General features: G+C 31.2%; 1 protein-coding gene across 3 annotated transcripts in view; it reads left to right on the forward strand.

Annotated features, from left to right (window-relative positions):
• Window positions 1-25,832, forward strand: part of LOC143069780 (uncharacterized) — a 76,697-nt gene that overhangs the window by 4,202 nt on the left and 46,663 nt on the right. For 2 of the 3 annotated variants that reach the window (XM_076244558.1, XM_076244559.1), the window contains one exon: window positions 12,168-12,246. In XM_076244558.1, coding sequence (XP_076100673.1) covers window positions 12,168-12,246 — 79 coding nt within the window. Of the gene's footprint in view, window positions 1-12,167; window positions 12,247-16,940; window positions 17,100-25,832 lie in introns of those variants that run through there. The other variant, XM_076244560.1, reaches the window with a different exon arrangement.

Raw genomic sequence — 25,832 nt, forward strand, 5'->3', positions numbered from 1 at the left:
TATGGCATAAGTCCAAGGTCAGTGTGTAACTATTAAGGATGTGATTCTATGAGGATTAGCTTCTTTTAGATACATGTAACAACAGGACTGTTCCTCCTGTTACAGGTATAAATCAAGGATTAACTAAACATAGTATATGCATGAACTTCCATTTATAAACTGGATTTTTGTGAAAACTGAATAAAAGATAAAATATTCTCAAAAGAAGTGTTGTAAAGTTAAATTCTGTAAGCAGTAAATAAAGAAATAAATGTGAAAGTTTTTTTTCATGAAACTTCTGTGGTTGAAACATAATAACTACAGAGGCTGAAATGATATGGTGTGTAAACTGGCCAAGGGGGCAAGGTTACCTCAAATTGATGAATCCCAAGTGAAATTTACTTCTTAAATTGACTTCCCCTCTGAATGGAGTGATTAAAAAATGTTTGGCACACAGGAAAGTTAATCTAGAGTTTAAGCTTGTGCTGTATGAAATAAGCTTGCAATGGCAATTTAGAGATCTCTTATTATTGACCCTGGTGTATCTGTCTAGGTATAGGTAAACATTTTATTAACCTAAATAGTTAGGAAAGAGAAACTCAATTTCAATGCAAATGATAAGGTGACCCCATAATGGATCTAGTTTACTATTGCGCTCTTTTTATAAAATTTTTTTTTTTTTTTTACTGAAATGTTCATGACTTATAGATTGTCATGACCCCCAATAACACATCTCAGAGACATCTTGGCTAAGGGCCTGTGTTTATCATTTACTATAATCAAAAATAAGTTTTCTTGATTAGGTTATCTTTTCAATTTCCTTATAAGTTACATTACTGTAATTTGTCTGAGTTTTTATAAGCTGTGACATAGGATACATGATGACCATGACCTCATTTGCATTGTTCATCCATAAATATTAAGGTTCATTATAGGGGGATCTCTCTCTAAATTTTTACAAGTATATAATCAATCTTTCCAGTTTCAACTTATTTTTTGACTATTGAAAATCTTTTAAATGTTTTATTTTAGAATTTTCTCGACCTTCAAGTATTCATGATCATTTATGATCAAAAGACATTTTCAGCCTTTGTTATGTAAATTGTCATCACATGTAGTATATTATGTTTAGGAGAGGTATTTGTGAAAAGTACCGGTTGAGAGGAGGTAAATAATTCTGAACCTCTCTTTACAAATATGAACTACTTGAGTTTCTAGGAGAAGGAAAATACTTCTCTCGACAGGTTTTTTGCAAATACCTCCTTTAAAACATAATATATTTGTTTAATTCAAACAAATTCAATAGCCATAAACCTTAAAGAAAACAGGATACTTATATAAGGTGTAATTCAGGGAAAATAAAAGTTTTGCTTTTGCCTTTGAAGTTTTTGTATTTGCATATAAATGTATTTTACTATTACATTTTTATTCCTGAAATCATTCATAAGGTATTATGCAACCAAAAATTAAAAACCAAAAATCAGGAAAAAGTAATTCAATTGTAAATGAAAAAAAACTAAAAAAATGAACCAATAAATTAAAATTAGAAAGAATATCATGACATTTCATCTAGGTTCACTGTCTATTAACCATTGACAAGTTAAACTAGAGTTATCTCCCATTATTGCAGATCATTTGACAAGTTATATTGTTTTTGATTAGTGTTGTGTTAATTGCAGTTAATTAATACAGCTGATAGACCAGGTGTGTTGTTATTTAATATCATATAAAGACAATAGGTTTACATAACTTCTGGTTGGTCTTGCTAGAATATTTACATATTTTAGTGTATGGGATATATAGGTCTAAAAACTTATGGTTGTAGCGTATGGCTTCCTACAATATATAGATATTCAAGTGTATTGGATAACTTTATTAAACATATTTTCTGGAAATGAACTAAAAATTTCTTTCTGTGTATTTATGGTGAGTAGATATTAAAATTTGAACATTTAACCTCAGTATAAGATTTTTTTATGCTTTCTTTTATGTTGGAATAGTTTCTGGAGAAAAAAAAATGTCTGTTTTATAGTTATACCCCGCATTAAAAAATGTAGGGGTATACTGTTTTACCTATGTCTGTCCTTCTATCTGTCACCCTGTCCATCCATTTTGTATCATTTTACACATGATATAAAAAAGAAGATGTGGTATGATTGCCAATGAGACAACTGTCCACAAGAGACCAAAATGACACAGACATTAACAACTATAGGTCACCATACGGCCTTCAACAATGAGCAAAGCCCATACCGCATAGTCAGCTTTAAAAGGCCCCGATATGACAATGTAAAACAATTCAAATGAGAAAACAAACAGCCTTATTTAGATAAAGAAATGAACGAAAAACTAATATGTAACACAAAAACAAACGGCAACCACTGAATTACAGACTCCTGTCTTGGGACAGGCACATACATAAATAAATAATGTGGAGGGGTTAAACATGTTAGGGGGATCCCAACCCTCCCCTAACCTGGGACAGTGGTATAACAGTACAGCATAAGAACGAACTATAAAAATCAGTTGAAAAAGGCTTAACTCATCAGATGGACAAAAATACAAGTGGACGTGGCCGGGTACATCCCAACAACAAAAAGACACTAGGAACAGATCTGAGAGTACTCGCAGTTATCTGACAGCTAGTTCAAAGCCACTAACAACTAATAAAAAAATAATGCATCTAAGACTAAAATTAGCCAAGTTGAAAATTTTCGTCACATTTTTCTCAAGAACAACAATACAAGGATTTCTGAAATTTGGTGTCAGTGTTTTTATAAGTCAGCTATACGGTGTGATGGGTTTTCCGATTCATCACTCAACAACTTCCTGTTTACAGAAATATTTCGGTGGGGGTATCACCAGTTAGCAGTAGCTCACAGTTTTACTTGTTTGATTTATTTGTCACTGGGTTTTGCAAATTTTTTGTATGGAAATATGTTGCAATTTTTTGGTAGGGTTTTTTGTTGGATCCCTTTACAGAGGGGGAATAGGACCTATGTTGGGACTCGGGGATCAAGTATTTTTTAGCTCAGAATTTCGGGATTGACCCTTTCAGGATCCAGGATTTCTTTTTTCGAAAGTCAGGAAGTCAGCATTTACATTTATTAAAATTCAGGACCTCTAAGGATTTCAGGCTTAAAATAATCCCCCCCCCCCTTTTACATGCCTGCATTTCACAAAAGTCTTTTGACTTAAATTCATGGTACTACACCTCCTTTGAAATGGTTTGTTAAAGCTTGTATAAAATTTGGGAGATTGATATGCAACATTAGAATCTCTTAGTGAAAGTGATCTAATGAGGTGTCACTCAAAGGTAATCTGATAGTTCTTAAGCCAAAAGCTGAACTATTTAAGAAATCCTTTGCTTATTCTGGATCAGTATTATGGAATGGACTACCACACAATGCGTAAAGCTCAAAACACTTTCACTTTTAAGCTAAGTATCAAGAAGTACCTAACACAACCCTGATAAGAAATATTTGCTACAATGTATATTTGTATATTTTTAGCTCACTTGGCCCTTCCACAGCTAAAAATAGAACATAGGGGTAAAATGCAGTTTTTGGCTTATAACTCAAAAACCAAAGCATTTAGAGCAAATCTGACATGGTCAAAGTGTTTATCAGGTTAAGATCTATCTGCCCTGAAATTTTCAGATGAATCGGACAACCCGTTGTTGGGTTGCTGCCCCTTAATTTGGTAATTTTAAGGAAATTTTGCTGTTTTTTGGTTATTATCTTGAATATTATTATAGATAGAGATAAACTGTAAACAGCAATAATGTTCAGCAAAGTAAGATCTACAAATGAGTCAATGTGACCGAAATGGTTAGTTGACCCCTTTAGGAGTTATTGCCCTTTATAGTCAATTTTTTAACCATTTTTCGTAAATCTTTGTTATCTTTTACAAAAATCTTCTCCTCTGAAACGACTGGGCCAAATTAATCCAAACTAGGCCACAATCATCTTTGGGGTATCTAGTTTAAAAAATGTGTCCGGTGACCTGGCCATCAAAATCAATATGGCTGCCACAGCTAAAAATAGAACATAGGGGTAAAATGCAGTTTTTGGCTTATAACTCAAAAACCAAAGCATTTATTGCAATCTGACATGGAGTTAAATTGTTTATCAGGTTAAGATCTATCTGCCCTGAAATTTTCAGATGAATCGGACAACCCGTTGTTGGGTTGCTGCCCCTGAATTTGGTAATTTTAAGGAAATTTTGCTGTTTTTTGGTTATTATCTTGAATATTATTATAGATAGAAATAAACTGTAAACAGCAATAATTTTCAGCAAAGTACGATTTACAAATAACTCAATGTGACCGAAATGGTCAGTTGACCCCTTTAGGAGTTATTGCCCTTTATAGTCAATTTTTAGCCATTTTTCATAAATCTTAGTTATCTTTTATAAAAATCTTCTCCTCTGAAACTACAGGGCCAAATTAATCCAAACTTGGCCACAATCATCTTTTGGGTATCTAGTTTAAAAAATGTGTCCAGTGACCCGGCCATCAAATCAAGATGGCCGTCACGGCTAAAAATAGAACATAGGGGTAAAATGCAGTTTTTGGCTTATAACTCAAAAACCAAAGCATTTAGAGCAATCTGACATGGGGTTAAATTGTTTATTAGGTTAAGATCTATCTGCCCTGAAATTTTCAGATGAATCGGACAACCCGTTGTTGGGTTGATGCCCCTGATTCTGTAATTTTAAGGAAATTTTTCTGTTTTTGGTTATTATCTCAAATATTATTATAGATAGAGATAAACTGTAAAAAGCAATAATGTTCAACAAAGTAAGATTTACAAATAAGTCAACATTACCGAAATGGTCAATTGACCCCCTAAGGAGTTATTGTCCTTTATAGTCAATTTTTAACAATTTTCATAAAATTTGTAAATTTTTAATAACATTTTCCACTGAAACTACTGGGCCAAGTTCATTATAGATAGAGATAATTGTAAGCAGTAAGACTGTTTAGTAAAGTAAGATGTACAAACACATCACCATCACCAAAACACAATTTTGTCATGAATCCATCTGCTTCCTTTGTTTAATATTCACATAGACCAAGGTGAGCGACACAGGCTCTTTAGAGCCTCTAGTTTATTTTTTATTTTCATTTGATTTTTTGACTACATGTATACATCTTAAACAGCATTATATCTTATGTTAATAACAATACATTGAACTACATGAGTGTAAATTAACTATGTGTAAATATCTGTTTTGATTGTATTGTAATTTGTATGTGAGGGCCTCAGGGAAGATTAGTTTATTGTAACTAACTGAGTTTACCCTCTTTAAATACAGAATTTATTATTATTATTATTATTATAAAATAAAATTGAGAATAGTACACCTCTCTAATAGTTAAAAAACCTCTGATAGTGGCAATACAGCCTTTTGAAAGTGCACAGAACAATAAAACAATTATAAAGAATTACTAAAAAGACATTTAAAGAATTAACATTTTCTAATCTCATTAGAAAAAAAGTTGAGCAAATGATGCATACAATATTGCCATCTGTATGGATGAAAAAAAAGTTTTAATGTAATTATAATGAAGTATATAACTACAAAGAAAATATTTGTGATTGATGGTGCAACTGACTTGCACCAGGTATACATGGTATCCGCTGCATGTTTTTATAATTAACAGCATCCTGCAGTAATAATCTATCATAATAGATATAATGGTCAGTGGTATGCTCATCTCAACTCAAATTGAAACTATCAAGAAAAAAGGGGGAAGGGTCAAAGGAAATTTGATCGATTCTTCTAAATCTTAATTAAGTATAAATGACTGAAGATTTTAAATTGAGAAACTTCTTCGATTAACAGCATCCTGCAGTAATAATCTATCATAATAGATATAATGGTCAGTGGTATGCTCATCAGAACTCAAAATGATGGCATCAAGAAAAAAGGGGGGGGTGGGTCAAATGAATTTAAACAGATCCTTCTTAATCTTTAATTTTTGATTAAATGGCTGAAGATTTTAAAATTAGAAACTACTTCAATGGTCAGTTGTATGTTATGCTGAACACAACTCAAAATGAAAGCATCAAGAAACTAGAGGCTCTAAAGAGCCTGTGTCGCTCACCTTGGTCTATGTGCATATTAAACAAAGGACACAAATGGATTCATGACAAAATTCTATTTTGGTGATGGTGATGTGTTTGAAGTTCTTACTTTACTGAACGATTTTGCTTCTTACAATTATATCTATAATGAACTTTGCCCATTAGTAACAGAGAACTATATTTGGTAAAAATTTACATAAATTTACCAAATTAATGAAAATTGTTAAAAATTGACTATAAAGGACAATAACTCCTTAAGGGGTCAATTGACCATTTAGGTCATGTTGACTTATTTGTAGATCTTACTTTGCTGAACATTATTGCTGTTTACAGTTTATCGCTATCTATAATAGTATTCAAGATAACCAAAAACGGCAAAATTTCTTTAAAAATTACAATTGGAGGGCAGCAACCCAACAACCAGTTGTCCAATTCATCTGAAAAATTCAGGGCAGATAGATATTGACTTGATTAACAATTTAACTTCTTGTCAGATTTGCTCTAGATGCTTTGGTTTCATAGTTATAAGCCAAAAACTGCATTTTACCCCTATGTTCTATTTTTAGCCGTGGCGGCCATCTTGGTTGAATGGCCAGGTCATCGGACACATTTTTCAAACTAGATACCCCAAAGATGATTGTGGCCTAGTAGTTTCAGTGGAGATTTTGTAAAAGATTACTTAGATTTATGAAAAATGGTTAAAGATTGACTATAAAGGGCAATAACTCCTAAAGGGGTCAACTGACCATTTTGGTCATGTTGACTTATTTGTAGATCTTACTTTGCTGAACATTATTGCTGTTTACAATTTATCTCTATCTATAATAATATTCAAGATAATAACCAAAAACAGCAAAATTTCCTCAAAATTACCAATTCAGGGGCAGCAACCCAACAACCGATTGACCGATTCATCTGAAAATTTCAGGGCAGATAGATCTTGACCTGATAAACATTTTTATCCCATGTCAGATTTCCTCAAAATGCTTTGGTTTTTGAGTTAAAAGCCAAAAACTGCATTTTACCCCTATGTTCTATTTTTTGCGGTGGCGGCCATCTTGGTTGGTTGACCAGGTCACGCCACACATTTTTTAAACTAGATACCCCAAAGATGATTGTGGCCAAGTTTGGATTAATTTGGCCCAGTAGTTTCAGAGGAGAAGATTTTTGTAAAAGATTACTTTAATTTATGAAAAATGGTTAAAAATTGACTATAAAGGGCAATAACTCCTAAACGGGTCAACTGACCATTTTGGTCATGTTGACTTATTTGTAGATCTTACTTTGCTGAACATTATTGCTGTTTACAGTTTATCTCTATCTATAATAATATTCAAGATAATAACCAAAAACACCAAAATTTCCTCAAAATTACCAATTCAGGGGCAGCAACCCAACAACCGATTGACCGATTCATCTGAAAATTTCAGGGCAGATAGATCTTGACCTGATAAACATTTTTATCCCTGTCAGATTTCCTCAAAATGCTTTGGTTTTTGAGTTAAAAGCCAAAAACTGCATTTTACCCCTTTGTTCTATTTTAGCCGTGGCGGCCATCTTGGTTGGTTGACCAGGTCACGCCACACATTTTTTAAACTAGATACCCCAAAGATGATTGTGGCCAAGTTTGGATTAATTTGGCCCAGTAGTTTCAGAGGAGAAGATTTTTGTAAAAGATTACTTTAATTTATGAAAAATGGTTAAAAATTGACTATAAAGGGCAATAACTCCTAAACGGGTCAACTGACCATTTTGGTCATGTTGACTTATTTGTAGATCTTACTTTGCTGAACATTATTGCTGTTTACAGTTTATCTCTATCTATAATAATATTCAAGATAATAACCAAAAACACCAAAATTTCCTCAAAATTACCAATTCAGGGGCAGCAACCCAACAACCGATTGACCGATTCATCTGAAAATTTCAGGGCAGATAGATCTTGACCTGATAAACATTTTTATCCCTGTCAGATTTCCTCAAAATGCTTTGGTTTTTGAGTTAAAAGCCAAAAACTGCATTTTACCCCTTTGTTCTATTTTTAGCCGTGGCGGCCATCTTGGTTGGTTGACCAGGTCACGCCACACATTTTTTAAACTAGCTACCCCAAAGATGATTGTGGCCAAGTTTGGATTAATTTGGCCTAGTAGTTTCAGAGGAGAAGATTTTTGTAAAAGATTACTTTAATTAACGAAAAATGGTTAAAAATTGACTATAAAGGGCAATAACTCCTAAACGGGTCAACTGACCATTTTGGTCATGTTGACTTATTTGTAGATCTTACTTTGCTGAACATTATTGCTGTTTACAGTTTATCTCTATCTATAATAATATTCAAGATAATAACCAAAAACACCAAAATTTCCTCAAAATTACCAATTCAGGGGCAGCAACCCAACAACCGATTGACCGATTCATCTGAAAATTTCAGAGCAGATAGATCTTGACCTGATAAACATATTTACCCCATGTCAGATTTGCTCTAAATGCTTTGGTTTTTTAGTTATAAGCCAAAAACTGCATTTTACCCCTATGTTCTATTTTTAGCCGTGGCGGCCATCTTGGTTGGTTGACCGGGTCACGCCACACATTTTTTAAACTAGATACCCCAATGATGATTGTGGCCAAGTTTGGTTTGATTTGGGCCAGTAGTTTCAGAGGAGAAGATTTTTGTAAAAGTTAACGACGACGGACAACGACGACGGACGACGACGGACGACGGACGCCGGACGACGGACGCCGGACGCCAAGTGATGAGAAAAGCTCACTTGGCCCTTCGGGCCAGGTGAGCTAAAAAGGGGGGTGTGTGAAATAAAATTTAACTGATCCTTCTAAATCTCTTTAAATTCTGTATCGAGCTTCAAAGATCTTAAATTAGAAACCTCTTATAAACAAACTTTAGTCTATAAATTTTACATTGACACATATTTGTGATAATAACTAAATTCTTTGTGGGTCCTTATTACATTACTGGAGCAGAACTCTTAAATACCCTGACCAGGTGAAAAGATTATATGGTCAATTTCACCTGATTTTATAGAACAGACACCTTGATCTGATTATCTCCTCTTAATCTTAATTAATTGGCTGTTAGGTTCACCTCCAGTGACTTTTCGTATATCTATAGGTGGTGTATTGATCTATAAATTTGGCTGATTAGTTTGCACCTGTAAGGTGATATTAAAACAGGAAATAGTTTAAATACAGGTAAATATTTTGACGCTTACATCAGGTTTAATTATTTTCAATTTCAAATGCATGTTTTAATAAGAAGGGCATGTCAATGAGTAATTTAGAAATCTAGAAATTTAAATGCATATTTTCTTTTTCAATGTATTAAATCATGCCATGCAAATAGTTTTCTGATTGCACAAAAATACAATGTTAACTTTCTTTACAAAGTTATAAACATTGTAGCTATAAAAAAAATCTTTTATTTAATGAAGCTCTTGACTTTTGAAATTTTTTTATGAGTTACATCAGAGAAAGAAGGAGTTAAAAAAAAATCGTTGATTAAATGATTCACTTGAATTTTTTCAATTTTTAATAAACTGTTTCATTGCCACAAGATGGAGCTAAAATTTTGTTCTTTGATTAAACGAATCGCTTGACTTTTTTCTCAATTTTCTATTAATTATATCAGAGAAAGATTGCATAACAATCGCCTAAAATTCTTCGGCACTTAACGGTAATTGAATCCGTTTCTTCATGTCAATCTGCACTAGTTTACAGAAATAAAAGTTCTAATCACTTTGTGTTTTACCTGCCACTATCTTATCAAAGAGAGTTTTGTTTGACCTATTTTCATGTAACACGAACTGCATACCTTGTTGAGAGCCTGTTATTCATTCTAATTAAAATAATATGTAAATTAATTGGATAATTTATACATTGAAACAGGGTAAGTCTGATAATATTGTATAAGTTATGCTTATCTTTATATATTAAATTCCAATTCAAATTTGCTTAGATAAAAAAAAATACCTTGTGAATGCTAAATAAAGTAAATGGATGTTTTAAAGCAAAGCTGAAGTCAGAATAACTTTAATCTTATAATGCAATTCAATTTATTCTGAAAAATAACTTAAAATAATTTTGTCCAAAATGAAAGCATAAATATAAACATTTACCCTGTTTCACTACTGATAGGGTCTCATATATTTTTTCTTTAAATTGATTGATTTATATGGTGCATTATAAAACAAAAAAATCGCTTATGAAACTTGAATGCTAGTTACTGTGATTATGACAAAAAGATATCTAAGAATAAGTGTCATGGAATAAACTGTAATTTTATAATTATTTTTACCCTAGCATTGTTCATTGGTTCCAAGAGTACTATGATTTTTGTATGCTCAACAAAATAAATATAGTATTCAGACTTTTACACAGAACAAGTAATATTTTAATAAAATATTTGTATGCTTTTTTTCAAACCTACAAAAATTGATGCCCTCAAATATGAAAGCCTCCAAATCATTTATTTTTACATACCTACCCAACAGGTTCATTTACTAACATTCCAATTTCTTCACATTTTCTAATAAAAATAGTTTTGCAATTATTTCTTTATCATTTAATTCAGTTTTTGAAATGATCAACAACGCTGAAATATTTTTACTTTTCTTGTGAATTGAGGAAAATAAGATAGCATTGAAAAAGATAAAATATATCTTGAAATAAGAGAGTTTTTATTATTTAGTGATATAATTATGATGACATTAATGATGTACTAATGAGACACCAACCTAAATAGACACAGCAAAAACAAAAGACATCTTGAAGTTTGTGTGTATTTAATACCACTTTCAATATATTTATGTAACTTCATGGCAGTCAGTCTGCTTGCTGCAAACTAAGAAATTATTCAAAGTGATTGTTGTAGAATGGACAAAAATGTGAGATTGATTATTGCGACTTCAGACAGGGCTATGAATCAATCAAATTAAGGTCATCACTCAAGAAATTTTACTTTGCCATCATGAGCTGATTGGCCATTATGACAAAAGTGTGTCAGAAATCATATCTGATATTCTTCCTAAGTCTTAATAACCTTCCATCATTGCCGAACTGAACAAAGAAATAACATGACGGGTGCCGTATACGATGCAGGAAATGCTTACCCTTCCGGAACACCTGATTTCACTTCCGGTTTTTAGTGGAGTTCGTGTTGTTTCTTATTTATTATTTAAAACTGTTGATGTAAATGTCCTTTGGTTTGATGAGTCTTTGTTAACTCCTTGGTTTTGATTGTTATTGTCTTCAGAAACAGATTGAAACATGTATATGTGTATCAGAATGCAAACTCTTATTATTGTGATATTCATCCAGTTGTATTACTTAAGTATTCACATTAATAAAAAATCTATTAATGATTTACCAATTTGCAGTTATTGGTTGAGGAATTAATTGAATATTAATTGAGAACTATTAGCTTGTAACAAAAAATGTGGATATATTTGAGTCCATTATACCATATATTCAAAAGATATTAGGGAGACAGTCCATTATTATTAATTTGTAGAAATGTAAGTGTCCAGTGATTATACTAAACTTTGACTTTGACCAGTCTGACTTGAAGATCCTTGATAAAACATATGTTAGAAAGAAATTGAGCAGAAAGTGGAAATGAGGAATTAAGTAGTACGTGTAGTTCCAATTTGTTGATTTATTGTTGATGTTTAACACCACATTCATCTAACTTGCTTATATCACAGCAGCAGGATTTTATTGGTTGAGAAGGCTGGGATATTGAGCCAGAATCCTTCAGGTTTGGCAGGCAAACAAGAAATCCTAGTAAATTAAAATTTGTGTTGAGCATGCTGACCCCCTCTAAAGAGAATCCTACAGAACACAAAAATATGTGGCTTCACGAATTGGAATAGACTTAAACAAAAGTTTAGATTACAAACAAATAATTGCTTGTAAGTGGTTGGCCACTGTTGTATAACAAGGAAATTTCCCTGAAGGATAATTGAGGGAAAAGTGGTGAGCGTGAAAATAAGTGGTTCCTATCAGTACTGTATATAATACATAATTTGTGACTTTGTGTTTTCAGTGCATTATGAATAAAAGTAAACTTTTTGTCTTTTCCAGTCCTTGTCACGACTGTCAGAGGGTGGAGGGAATTTATCGTTAAGTGCTGATAACCTGTCCTCTTGGAGACCAAAGAGTCGTAAGTATATATCGTCACATGCTTTAAACAGTGAAAAGTGCTAAGCTAATCATAATCATGTATCCCTTTTGCTTTCAGTTAAAGGATTTTATCCATTGCATATTTGTAGGTCCCACAATTAATAGCCATTTATCCTGACTCGAAGGAATTAAATTGACACTAATGGCAAAGATCTTTCTAAACATTTTTTTTTATGAAACAAAAGTTGAATCTTTCTCAAAGTTGCTTTTTATATACCAACATGAAACTGAGTATTCAATTGAGAGCTTAATTGTATGTTCTATAAATAACAAACAAAAAAAAAGATTGGTTAAGCAATCACTTATTGTAATTTTTTTGTTTTTTATTTATAGACCTTGAAATGGAAAGATATGCGGTTGATGTATTTAAATAAAAAGTTTCACTTGTCAATCAAAATTAAAAGTACATAATTACAAAAAAAAAATGTTTGAGTTATCTCCCTTTGTATGATAAATGATACATCGATGATTTAACGTAATCCATCAATATCATGCCTGAAGCTGTGACAGGATTTAATCATTAGACAAGTTTTTATAACCTTCAGTAATAAATCAGCTGATTTCTGTGGTCCACTTCTACATTCATCAGTGAGAAAGGTTTAGTTAGAATGATTAAGGTTTTTCAAAAATGATAAATTAATCCTGAAGAGTTATGTAACCAGAATTAGGATTTTTAACAGCAGTTCAAACTAAAACTTTCATTGTGGGAACCTTGCCAAGTTTATAATATCTATTTCAAACAAAAAAGTATTTGAAGCTATTTAAATTGTTTTACGTTTTTATGTTGCCATGAAATAGTTTGTCTACATTGTACTAAAAACCTGTAACATTTCAAAGATTTTATAGAGAAGTGTTTTATTTTTGGTTCTTATCTTTTTACTTTGTTTATATTGCATTCCCTTCAAGTTGAAATTTTATAAAAGATGTTTGTATAATTTTAATCTTGGATTATTTTTTCCTTACCAGTTTTTTCTGTAACAATACATAACAGTCGTAAAAATAAATACATTGTGGTTTTTATTTTAAGAAAATTTACAGGCTGATGTTTATTTTAGATTTATATTGGGATATGATCGTTAATGATTTAACTAGGGTGTATAACAGAGTTGATAATTTATGAGGACTTTGTAGTGAAATGTTTTCGGTTAAAATGATTATTATGTCATGGCAAAAAAATTAAATAGCCTTTGAAGACTTCATAATTATTTGGACTAGATGTATCAATGATGTAACCATGAGTCTTATGTGTGAGTGGTAAAGCTCTTTGCTTCTGGCAGAAAAAAATACATGCCTTTTCTCTATGATCTCATTTCCAACAGAATAAACCAATGTAAAGTAGGGAAATGCACTAGTGCACATGTACTAGAAATTCTAAATGCTAAAATGACAACATGCTTACTGAGTACTGCATAGGAGGCTCACAATTAAGGAAACTGGGCTGCTTTCTTTTTCAAAACTTTAATATTGAAATATTGTAAACTTGGTTATTCCTTTACTGTCACCAAACACTAAATGTTCTTTCTCTATTGTAACATGAAACTAACAATTAGGATATGTCATATGTTGTTTCATTATAAGGTCTAATGAAACAACTGATTTCAAATTTTCTTTCACTTTAAAGTGTAAAATTTATAAAGCAACTATAAGTTTTTGTTAAAAAAACTTAATATTAAAGCTTTTGTTGAAAAAAACTTCATATTAATATTTTCCTTGTGTGTCCTAGTATTGAGCAATTGGTAGAACAAGAGCTTTTGAAAAAAGGGAATTTGGGCAGAGGAATTCTGACCTAAGTAAGACGGACTTAAAAAGTTAATAAAAACTCGATCACCTTTAGATCTGCCCCATCAACAAAAACCCATCTTAACTTTGTGTACTTAAGAATGTGTCATACATGTTTCCGTGCATGTATTCTTTGTTGTGTATGATATTACTATCGTATCTTATTGACAAGGCTCCTTCTCAAACAAGGCAGATAAAAATCACAAGGTTAATAGTTTAGAGTATTGTACTGAATTGTCTGTCAGAAACAAAATAAGAGTCTAATTCATGTAATCTAATAAGTAATAGGATCAATCAAGGGTTTAAATATTAGTCAAAATATAAAGCTATTTATAGTAACACGGGGACAGCTGTTTGTCAGGTTTGTCAAAATTATTTTCTCTCGTTTTTTTTTCAAATTTAAAAAGTTTTGTTTTTCAAAATGTAAGTAAATAGTCAAAGTAAAATTGTATACTTATGTAAAATACTTGTTATATTTTTTACCAAAGATAAGATTGATTTAGAGTTTTATGAATGAAGTCTGTATTGATTTTAGATTTGTAAAGTTTCCGTATTGTTTACCGTGTTAAAGATCAAACTTTGGTATATTTTTATTCAAGGATTAGAACTTTAATGAATAAAGACCTAAGAACTTGAAGAACTTTAAGTATATTATTAACGTTACAAAGCTAAGTCACTCTGCCTGCAAAAAGTTTTAATTCTTACGGGGTATTTTACTAAACTTGTTTTAGAATTTGTGATTTGTACCTCACAAGATGTCACAGTTTTCCCAAATATTAGTTTTACTGACTCTTTTCTAAACGCTCATGTAATGCCTCAAATTTACTTTCTGGTATTTAATGAAATTTTTTATTCGCAAAAAACAGATAAAAACCAATTTTTGGTCATGGCAAATTCATTGACAAAAAAAACATGATCAAACATAATGAAAACTCGACAATATTATTTGACCTCAAATTTCTCAAATTCAGTGTCTTAAACTAAATTTATTAGATCCAGTACATCTCATACATGATATTGACTTGCTATTGGGTACATATTCAATTCAGAAATTTTTGTGTGGCGATTTTTAAAGAATAACTGAAAAATTTCCAAAATGATGTTTGTGGTTTAATTAGCCTCAATTCCTACATTATTTGGCAATCCTGAAAAAAAGTAAGTTTAACCAAGGAAAGAACAGAAATTTCTGCCAACATTACAGAACTAAAAAAATAATAATGAGATGTGGTATTATTGCCACTGAGACAAGATCCACCAGAGTTCAAATGAAGTGGTTGCAAGCAATTATACATGTATTTTTTTAACTCAACTTTTTCTAAGGGGTGACCAACTGAGGTAAAACAATTCTAAAAGGGAAGAATAGGAGAATTTTTGTAACATGAAAGGAGACCATTTAACCCATTATTCTTACAAACTATTCCTGGTTAAAAAAACAAATTATGGTTACCATGGAAACATATAAATCTTCAGAGTTTTAGTACAAGTTGGGTCATTTCAGCCTTAATCAAATAACAATTTCCCCCAACATGTACCTCTTTTTCAGTTTGCTATACCAGAATCTTTCCTTCACACAGTAGTTTGACATATTTAATAACAAATCTTTTATTGTACAATTTCTATACATCTACAGTAGTAATTATGTAGAGTAAAGATGTGTGACAAATTTGGTAAGTCTTTATTGGTGAGAAAATAAATGTTTTAGGCCGTCTGTTTTGAAGACAAATATACATCTCTAGTGACTAGAAAAAAAGAATAAAGTGTCAGGTAAATTGTGATTATCTGATGATCTCAGGTATTGAGATGGTTTGACAGCTGGAATAATTAATTGTGTGAGTGTAAATATGCACTCAGTACACACCTGAAATTTTGAAATTACCTGGGGTACAATACAAAAACAAGGGGACCATGTAAAGAAGTGGGCATGTATCTATAAAGTTGAGGTGAACTTGTATCATAAAATATTTAATGCCCATAAAGGTGCAAGCAAGGGCTGATTGTGCGAGGGCTGTATAGCCAGTCAAGGTCATTAAAAACTTTCACCTTATAATAAAAGATAGGCGCCAGATTGAAGGGAGGGCACCAGTAAAGGGTACGCATTTGAACTGTTGAGGTGAACTGGTATACTAAAAGATGGGGACCAGGTGTAGGGTAGGCAGTGCACCAGTAAAGGGTATGCATCTGAAATGTTTAGGTGCATGAACATGTATAATAAGAGATAGGCGCCAGATATAGGATAGGGCACCAGTTAAGGGTAATCATCAGAAATGTTAAGGTGAACATGTATAATAAAAGATAAGGGCCAGATATTTGGTAGGGCACCAGTTAATTAGGGTATTCATACAAATTGTGAGGGTAAAAAATGGAAGCAAGCCATAGGGGAGGGGCTCAAAAGACAATAAAGATAAAATTTATCAAAGGAAATAGAAAAAGTGTTAAACAAACTTCACTGAAAAGGTATCTACTCTAGATTTTGGACACTTATATTGTCGAATTGTTCTTTCAATGTTCGTGTTCTCTTTACAACAAACTCACAAAAAAGTTTCATTTTACTTCTATCAATATCATATCCATTGTATTTCATTCAGATTTTTTCCTTTTTCACAATTTGAAGCATGTTAGACATAAAGTGGAGTATTGACTTCATATTGTATTGGAAGTATAAGATGGTATAGTTACATGATAAGTATAGAAAAGAAAAGAGATCAGTGTTGACCTATAGATCGTATCTTGAGTACAGAAATATTGGTGTATTTATTGTTATGGTTCAATAAAACCTGCCAGAGGGTTATTCTATTGTCTACCTGTATTTGTACCTGATCATAAACAGCTGATTTTTACCTGGATTACATTATTTACCTTGTAGATATAAACTTTAATGAATTTATTAAATACATAAAAAAAAATTGGAAAAAGTTGTTAAGATATGGACTTGCACAATTTCTTATTTACTCAGGCTTGAGTTAAGTATTCAATTCACTGGAAAATTTATTTGACGATTTGTTGACGGTGTTTTATTTATAGATGTTTTGGGAACACGGAACTACTGTAGACAAGGTAGGGTTGTTAATGATTTATACGTAATTGTTCGAAATGATGTTCAAGTTTTTAAATTGAAAAAATATTGGTTGTTATAAAGTTTGAAAGTTTATGGGGGTATTGTGTACAGGCATGAAAGTTTACGAGAGTATTTATATAGAAATTGAAACCTCTCTAGACAGATGTCAATTTTTTTGGGGGTATATCTGCCATGATATTGATCTAAACTACTGTAAAACGAAAATAAAAGTTGAATAAAAGATTGAATAAAGTGCTATTAAGACTTGTATTAATCTGTATTAAGATATTACAAAAAAATAGTTATCTGATGAAAGGGAGTCAATCGTTTTAAGAAACGTAAATTTTATTATTTTTAGTTTCAGGGGAGTGATTTTTTTTCTGAGAAATAAAATAAAACTTAATTACATACAATATTTGAAAATTTGGATTTCAATAAACAAATATGTAAAACTTATTTTTTCATAATAAGAACTAACTAGAAAATTAGCTGCAGATTTGTATAGAAAAATTTGGATCAGCATGAAGTTATAAAAAAAATACTAAATGTTTATCAATAGACATTTATGGTCTCCTTTAGCAATACATATGATCAAAATTGCAATATGTTGTGTTTCATATACAAATTGTTTTTCTTTTTTTTGCAATGGCATTGTCACTTTGTTTTCGACTTGTAAGTTTGTTTAACCCTTTCCTATCTTTTGCTTCTCTTTTGCAACAGTATTTAAGAAGTAAAAGCATAAAGCAGGCTATCTCCATATAAAATTATCATGTGATTTATGTCATTTGGTGCTAAGCAGTAGGCTTCAGTCCTCTCTATTTTAATTCTAGCATCACTGACGAGTCTCATGTAGACAAAGAAGCGTGTCTGGCGTAAAAAAATATAATGCTTTGTATTTTTGATGAGTTTGCACATAATTTAACATGCAATAAGCTACATAATACATTGGAGTAAAGTGAAACAGAGACTGTGCATTTAATAAAGAACAATGAATATAGTGATAGAATATCCTCAGGTTTTTGTCAGCTGTTTTATCCCTGTATAAAAAGCAGATGATTATCACCTGTTTTACGTCTTATCTTTTTAATGCAGATTATACCAGGATTTATTGTTTTGTTTGGATTAATTTCCTTGTTGATGCATGAAATGTATTGACATACCAGAAGGTCTACATTAAATATACACCTCTTTAAATCATTATAATCAAACACACCTTTGATGCAATTTTTAACTGGACTTAACTTATGGTTTCACATCACCGGGGCTCAGGTTGGGTCTGTCTTTTCTATGTAGTCACTCTGGGTGCAGGATTTTTTTGCTGTGTTTAAAACCCATTGGTTGCCTTGGCTGTTTTCTGCTCTATGGTCGTGTTGTCTCTTTGACACATTCCCATTTCTGTTCTCAATTTTACTGTAGGCAGCTAATTCCTATCCTCTCTACCTGCTCACCAGGGGTAGTATGTTCATAACAACTCAAATTTAAAAACTCTTACTTGCTCACCTGGCTGAGCCCCTCCGAGGGCAGCCCATATAAAGTCACTCAAAACTAAACTCTCTTCCTGCTGACAGTGGACAGTAAATAACTAGCCACCCAATTTCAACCTTTTTACTTGCTCACTGTTGGCAGCCCATTCATAGCCAATCAAATTTAGCCCCTCTTTCTACTCACTATGTACAGCTCATTCCTAGCCCTTTTCTGAATTTACATTATAGAAACACTCAAAGCAATAAATTAGAAGCCAAGGGTGTATAAATAACTGCTGAGAATGTAAATTTGAATATTTTTGCTGTCTTTGTATTTTGGGTTATTTGGTGCCTAAGATGAATGTGCCAAATTTAAATAAACCAAATTAAACATTTTTTGAAAAAGAACAATGCATAATTTTGAGATATTTATATGTAAATCTTAATAAAACACAATACTTTATGACCTTTGAAAAAAAACAAAACAAGTGTGCTAATTATATAATTAGAAAGATAAGATCTTGTAACAGTTTAACAGTTTGATTTATTACCTGGTGTACCTAATGACGAAATTAACAGATTATTGTAACAACATCTAGATAGATAAAATCTAAATATTAATTAATATTTTAATATATTTTCTTTCTTGACATTATCAAAAACAGTTTTGTCTTTAATAGTCAACAACAATGAATTGAACAAAGAGTTTCTTCATGCTTATATCAAAATGACATATTGAAGCTCAGCGCCAAAATTTGACATACCAGAAAGTACCAGTTACTTATTATTTCTTGCTAGCTCTGCTAGTAGAATATATAAAAAATGGGGAATAAATTTCAATGAATTTATTTGTAAATGTATATAGTCTTGATATAAATAAGGAAACATATAATATAATGTCAATTAGACAGCAACTCAACACTAAAAATAATTTAATAGTGTCTTGTGTCTTGAGGTCAATAATAGGTAGCTATTTTTACATTGTGTAGTGATATACCCTTTTGTCGGTGCTTTACTTTTGCGCCAAAAAAATCTTTCATTTGCGCCACAAACAATATTTCATTTGGCCAAAATAAAACCTTTCAATTGCGCCAATATTACAGGTAAATACAGGTAAATAGTAAAAAACAAAAACTTTTGATAATACAAGTTTTTGTTTGCAAAATTAAATATATTCCTCAGAAATCAGTCGACATTAAACCACACAAGTAATGTTAAAACCGCAATGAAACATATATAATTATAAATCTTAGTGACTCTCTGTCTCAGCTTCAGTAATGAGTGTGGCATTTAACTCACCCCAATTATCCAGAGAAGTACTCTAGAGACAAATCGTTTAGACCAATGAATATATAACGCTTCCGTTATTGCTTACCTGAATTACATGTAAAATGGCGCAAATGAAGTTTTTATTTTTTGGTGCAAATGAAATATAACCTTGTGGCGCAAATGAAAGATTGTAATTTTCAAGAATTGGCGCAAATGCAATGCGCCCCCTTTTGTTCTGAGGTGGTGTTAAGCAAACACCAATCAATCAATTGTATTTACTTTAAGCTCACAGAAGGGAAAATGATATAAAATGACACCATCTGTAATGATGAAGATCTAATGACAGTGTTTCACCACTAGTAACTCCCTTTTGTCATTTTAGTCATTGTGAGATGTTAAAATTGAATATATGTAGTTAAATATAAAACCTTGAGCTTATATACTTATTCATACTGTTTGTTATAATTCAGGGTGCACTTTAATATTAAAGTATTCATCCATTCTTAAACCAAATCTACCATACAGAGCAGACTGTGTATTGACCTCTAGTGGTCTTGTGGTGTTTATTTAGGTCTCAGGTTGCTGTCCCATTTACATGTATATACATTAATTTACACATCTCCTTTTACACATATTTTTACCAAGTTTACTCATTGTGTTGTTGAAAGATAGAAATATTTGTTTGTAAATAGGCACTTTAATTGACAAATCAAGAGGCTGTTGGTCTAGAAGTGGTTATTCATGTCAAATTTGTGGTTCAATGTAAGAATGATCATAAGACCAATGACAGTGACTGTTTTTCTTAAAGATTATTAGTTCTTTTAATAAATTTTTGTCCTTCTTTTGATAAATTTTTGTCCTTCTTTTGATAAATGTTTGTCCTTTTAATGATTGTGTCAGATAAGAAGATAGTTTGTGTTTTCTTTGTGGATAGTTAGCTTCTTATTCATGAATGTTTTTGTACCCTGGGATAAGAGAATGAATGTTTTTGTACCCAGATAAGAGAATGTTTTGTTAGTTATGTTTGTCTAATGGCTGGTTTGTCATCGAGGTTAGTATTTTGTCATACCTATACAGATTGTCTACTTCCTGTAATTGTATTTATTTAGGCTATCTTTCATCAAATATTTTTTCCCAAGAAAAGATACTAGTTTTAACCAGCCAAATGTACAAGTGCTTGTCCCAAGTTGCAAACCTTGACTTGTTCTCGTTTGTCAATTCCTAATGTTATTTTGTTTTTTTGTGTTTTTTGTTTTGTTATTTTGAGATGTTGATATTGATGGTTGATCATTGATAGTATCAATTTGCTCTTTTTTCCACTCTAAATGACCTTGACATTGTTTATATGTACCCAGTATTCTATTGCTGAAGACCAGTCTCATAACTATGTGTCCTTGAAATGCTGTCTCATTGACCCTATACCCCTACATCTCTTTATACTTTTATGAGGTAATGATTTGTAATAGATTTAACTATTGGTCCCAGGATAGATGTAGTGCTGTGACTGGACCATAAGTTTGTTCTCTTACTGTAAATTCAGAAATTAATTATTGCAATTTTGATATGATAGACCAAAATGTGACAATTATTATTGCAATTTCAGGAAAAGCTGCATACAGATATATGTATCAGATTTCTGAATGCAAGTTCTTATTTTTGGGATACTAGCTCAGTCACATTATTTGCAATAATAAAAACCTTGCAATAGTTTCTAAATCTACAGTATATGTTTGTTCATCTTTTGCTGAAAATTTGGTCACCATATATAAACAAGGTCCATTAGTTTCTTTGAATATTTTACATATTCATTAACACATATTTGAATATTCATTAACCCAAATCTTATATGTAAATAACAAGTTAATGACAGTTGTAATGATATTACCTGGATAAGCTTGTCAATGACCAAAGATAAATTACTCATACAGGTGTAATGTAAATACCTTTTTTACCTGTCGATGACCACATGTCCTACAGGTGCGATGCATATTTTATCTACATGAACTTGTTGACCATAGATAATAAAGTCGGAGATATCTTCTACAGGTGTTTGTAACATTATCTTTGTTATTTATTTACATTTGAAGAGAATGAACTGAATCAGAAATAAAGACAGAAATAATTTTAGAGTTAACTCCCTTTGTGCATGAATTTATGATAGTCTAAGATTTGAAAAGACTTTTGATCAGAAATTTCTTTCTGTTTTTGCAATGATTTGTATCTTGGTTATTGTAATGCAATATGTTTTTTTTTAACATTTGTACAGAAAAGTGCTAAAAAAGAAGTTGACCTCTGAAACCATAATTAAAGAAAGAAAAAAGAAGAAAAAAAACAACATATATACTTATTTTTAGTCTAGACACAACCATGACAAATTTGTCCAAAAAAATATCTATAAATGTTGATCAACTGATGTTTATATGAAAAACACCTTATTCAGCAAATCTGATCATTTTTATTACAAAAAGAAATCAGCGATTTCGATTTTAAGTAAATATTTAGACAACTGTTTACACCCTGTTTCTAAGTGATAAATGTTTCAATAAAGATGTCTAATTGTCACCTTACATAATTTTATAGTAGCCCCCTTTAAAACTGATCCTGTTAATCAGATTTATAACCTGTGATGTGTATGGACAATAAGTAAATAATGGGGAGACAACTTGTGTCAATGAAATGATTTGTAAAGAGTTTCTAAAGGTCTAATTTGTTAAAATCAAGGACTTTTATATAGTTGGTATAGGATTGGAATCTCGTGGACTGTTTGAATACATCTATGCTTATAATAATACAAAGCTTTAGTTGATTTGGATCTTATAGAAAAAAGTAGAGTTATAGTTGATAAATTCCCAACATTTGCTTCGTTTTAAAATAGCTGTTTTAAAATACCTTGTGAAAATCATTGTACACCAATATTTCAACAAATTTACATATATAGTACAAAAATAATTAGATGTTTCATTATAACTAAGTTTATGATTTTAAATTATTACATGCTGTTAATTGATGTTCCTTTTACCTAAAATAACTCTAAAAGTCTTTCAGTGAGAAAGGATTGATGAAAAATAACATAGATAAGAGAAAATCAAGCTGAGATTTTTACATTCACACATAATTAAAAGATATAAATCTGAGAAAAGGTTGAGTAAATCTGGAATTAGGTAAGATCATAGCAAAGCTTGGGTTGATCTAAAACAAGACTGAGATTGAGAGAATGAGAATGAGATGAGATCATACAAGATTCTATAATTAACATGGTAAAACAGCTGCATGATATGATATGACAATGTTATAAACATCTTCTTTGTGTCAGATAATAAAATAAACAATCAGGCAAACATCTGCATTGAGGCTGGGGATGGAGGTATGAAATGAGAATCATTTGACATTGATATTTATAAAAAAATAAATGCTAGGACACACATCTGCACTGATGCTTATGATGGATGCATGGGTATATACATGTGCTGCAAACTTCTGAATTTTACTGATAATACAGTCTTTTTCCTGTTCATATTATAGGCACTTATATATTGAGAAGGAGGGTAAAAGTGTGATCAGTTTATAATGTTAATTAACTAACAATTAAACAAATTACTCAATAGCAGCAGGGGCAGGGATGACAACAGATAAGAATACCTTCAGTCCCTTAACATTTTGAAATTTCATTTATTGCCTTTTTTTGGTAGATCATGGCCAAACATTATTTTTTGCTTTCACAGTATTTTTTTCTCCATAAAATTGCAGGTAGCCAGTCTACCTCCTTATTTTCTCAGTAATATCTTTGCTATTAAATAAACCTCTTCATTACCCCACAAAAATATTGTCATTGTTATATAACCTCACAAGAAGTTTTTATTGTAATACAGTCCCCCCCATTATCCCCCTAAACAATTCCTGTCTTATATTCACCTGGTCTTAAGAGGTTTGTACTTTTTGCATCTATAGATGTTTAATTAATCTGCTCTGCCATAAAGTTTTAACTGGCAATTATTTATAAAAAAAAGTTTGTTTTTGTAAAACTATATAACATTGTGTCAGAATTCTGTTTTAACAGAGAATAATATGATATTTCAATAATTTAGGCAATAAATAATGAAATCTATTTTTTTCATTAATATTTTTCATTAGTTATTGTCTAAATTATTGAAATATAATGAAAAAAATGTGGGGATGACAGTTTATTTTAGCTTTAGCTGTAAATGCATACTGCTACTTAATTCATCTCTAGAATGCAGAAAATTAAAAGGGACTTATAAAAATTAACTTTTCAAAGGGTTTTAAATTATATTCACGGTCATCAACATTACATATCTATACCAAAGTTATCTTTGAATGATGAATTAAAGTTTAATAGGGGTTAACATAACACAAAAGGAAGTGGATGTTGTGAAATTAAAGAATCTAATTAGCACAGACTAACATACCGGTAGTCTAGGCAAACCACATCTGGTAGACCACTTTTGACAGACGTCCACGGTTTAGATACTGTTATGAACTTTTAACAAGTTAGATAATTTGATATAGTGTTATTAATCACACCCATATTATTTTTTGAAATTTAATATTACAATTATCGCACTGGTAGTTATACTTAAGTTTGCCATCTTTAGATTGTTTATGAAAAAATAGGGGTTGCAAATATATAATTATAATATTGTGAAGTTATTCAGATTACTGTCAGATGCAATGGTTTAGAATATCCATCAGTTTATCTGTAAATATTTTTTTACAATCATCTATGTCACTTTTGAGAGATTGGTTTACCCTCACAGGTAAATGATTGAAATTCCTCAGGCTAGTCCTGTGATGCAATACCACATAAACCTAAAGTAATTACATATCACTTGATTGAAATCTTTTAATGTCTGACTTATTAGTGAAGTGTAAATCTTTTGAACAATCAAACTCTTTTCGTTGAAATTAGTATTTTGTCTAATTTATTTGGTCATGAAGCTTTGAAGATCAATAAACTTATAGTTCGCATGAACTCTTAGACAACAAAGAAGTAGGTAAAATGTACTAAAGATTATCTGCATTGTAAAAATAAATGAGGTCTGAGTTTTCCTCAGAAAAAAATGAATCTGGCCCATGGATTGACATAGTGTTTGTAGCAGGTGTGCATCCAGGATTAAAAAAAGGGGGGCATCTAGAAAACCAATCTTTTGAGTGTAACTTGTAAAAAGTCTATGCATTATCATGTAGCTCCAATAATTTGGTGAGAAAATGTTCTGAAACTTTCAAAGATCTGTAATCAATACAGAAGTCCCCAAACGAAAAATAAAAAATACCTTTGAAAACACTGATCAATGAAACACCTTATACCTTTGTTAAATGTTAACTTTTGGATAGCTTACCCATATATGATAATGATGCATTGGTCTTAAAAAAAATGTGTGGTGATTAAAAACGACTGAAACTGAATGATTGTATTCAAAGTTTATTTGTACATAAATGTTCATTTGGGAAAAAGGCAAACATTTTTAGCAGTAATCCTTGTTGATGGCAATGGTCCAGCCAAAACTATTATAAAGTTCAGTCTTACCCAGTTTGCCAAGGAGAGTAAACACTTTATGTTTCAGTAAAACTTTATGTATAACATTTGAGTTTGTTTCTGACATCAGCATGTACATTATGATAGAAATAAAAATCTTGAGTTATCTCCCCTATAGAGAACTTTTTTGAACATAAATGCAAATGTAGTTTATGTTTTGAATTCGAGAATAATGCAAAGGACAAGGTACGATAAGCATCAGAGAACGGCCCCCTAATTTCGTTCAAATTAAAAGTGACTTGCTATTAAATATAATACATTATTTTTAAAGTTTAAAACCTATATTTTTGTAAACATCAATAGATTTTTCAACTTCCGTTGATATTATTCATGCCCTGTTGCTGTAAAGACCTCAAGATTCTGGAAAAGGGCAGAAAAATGGCAGTTTCCAAGCCTTTTTCTGCATTTTAAACTATGAGCGTACCTACGACCCACGATAATATTTA

The sequence above is a fragment of the Mytilus galloprovincialis genome, chromosome 3 (genome assembly GCF_965363235.1).
Source record: "Mytilus galloprovincialis chromosome 3, xbMytGall1.hap1.1, whole genome shotgun sequence".
Taxonomy (NCBI): Eukaryota; Metazoa; Mollusca; class Bivalvia; order Mytilida; family Mytilidae; genus Mytilus; species Mytilus galloprovincialis.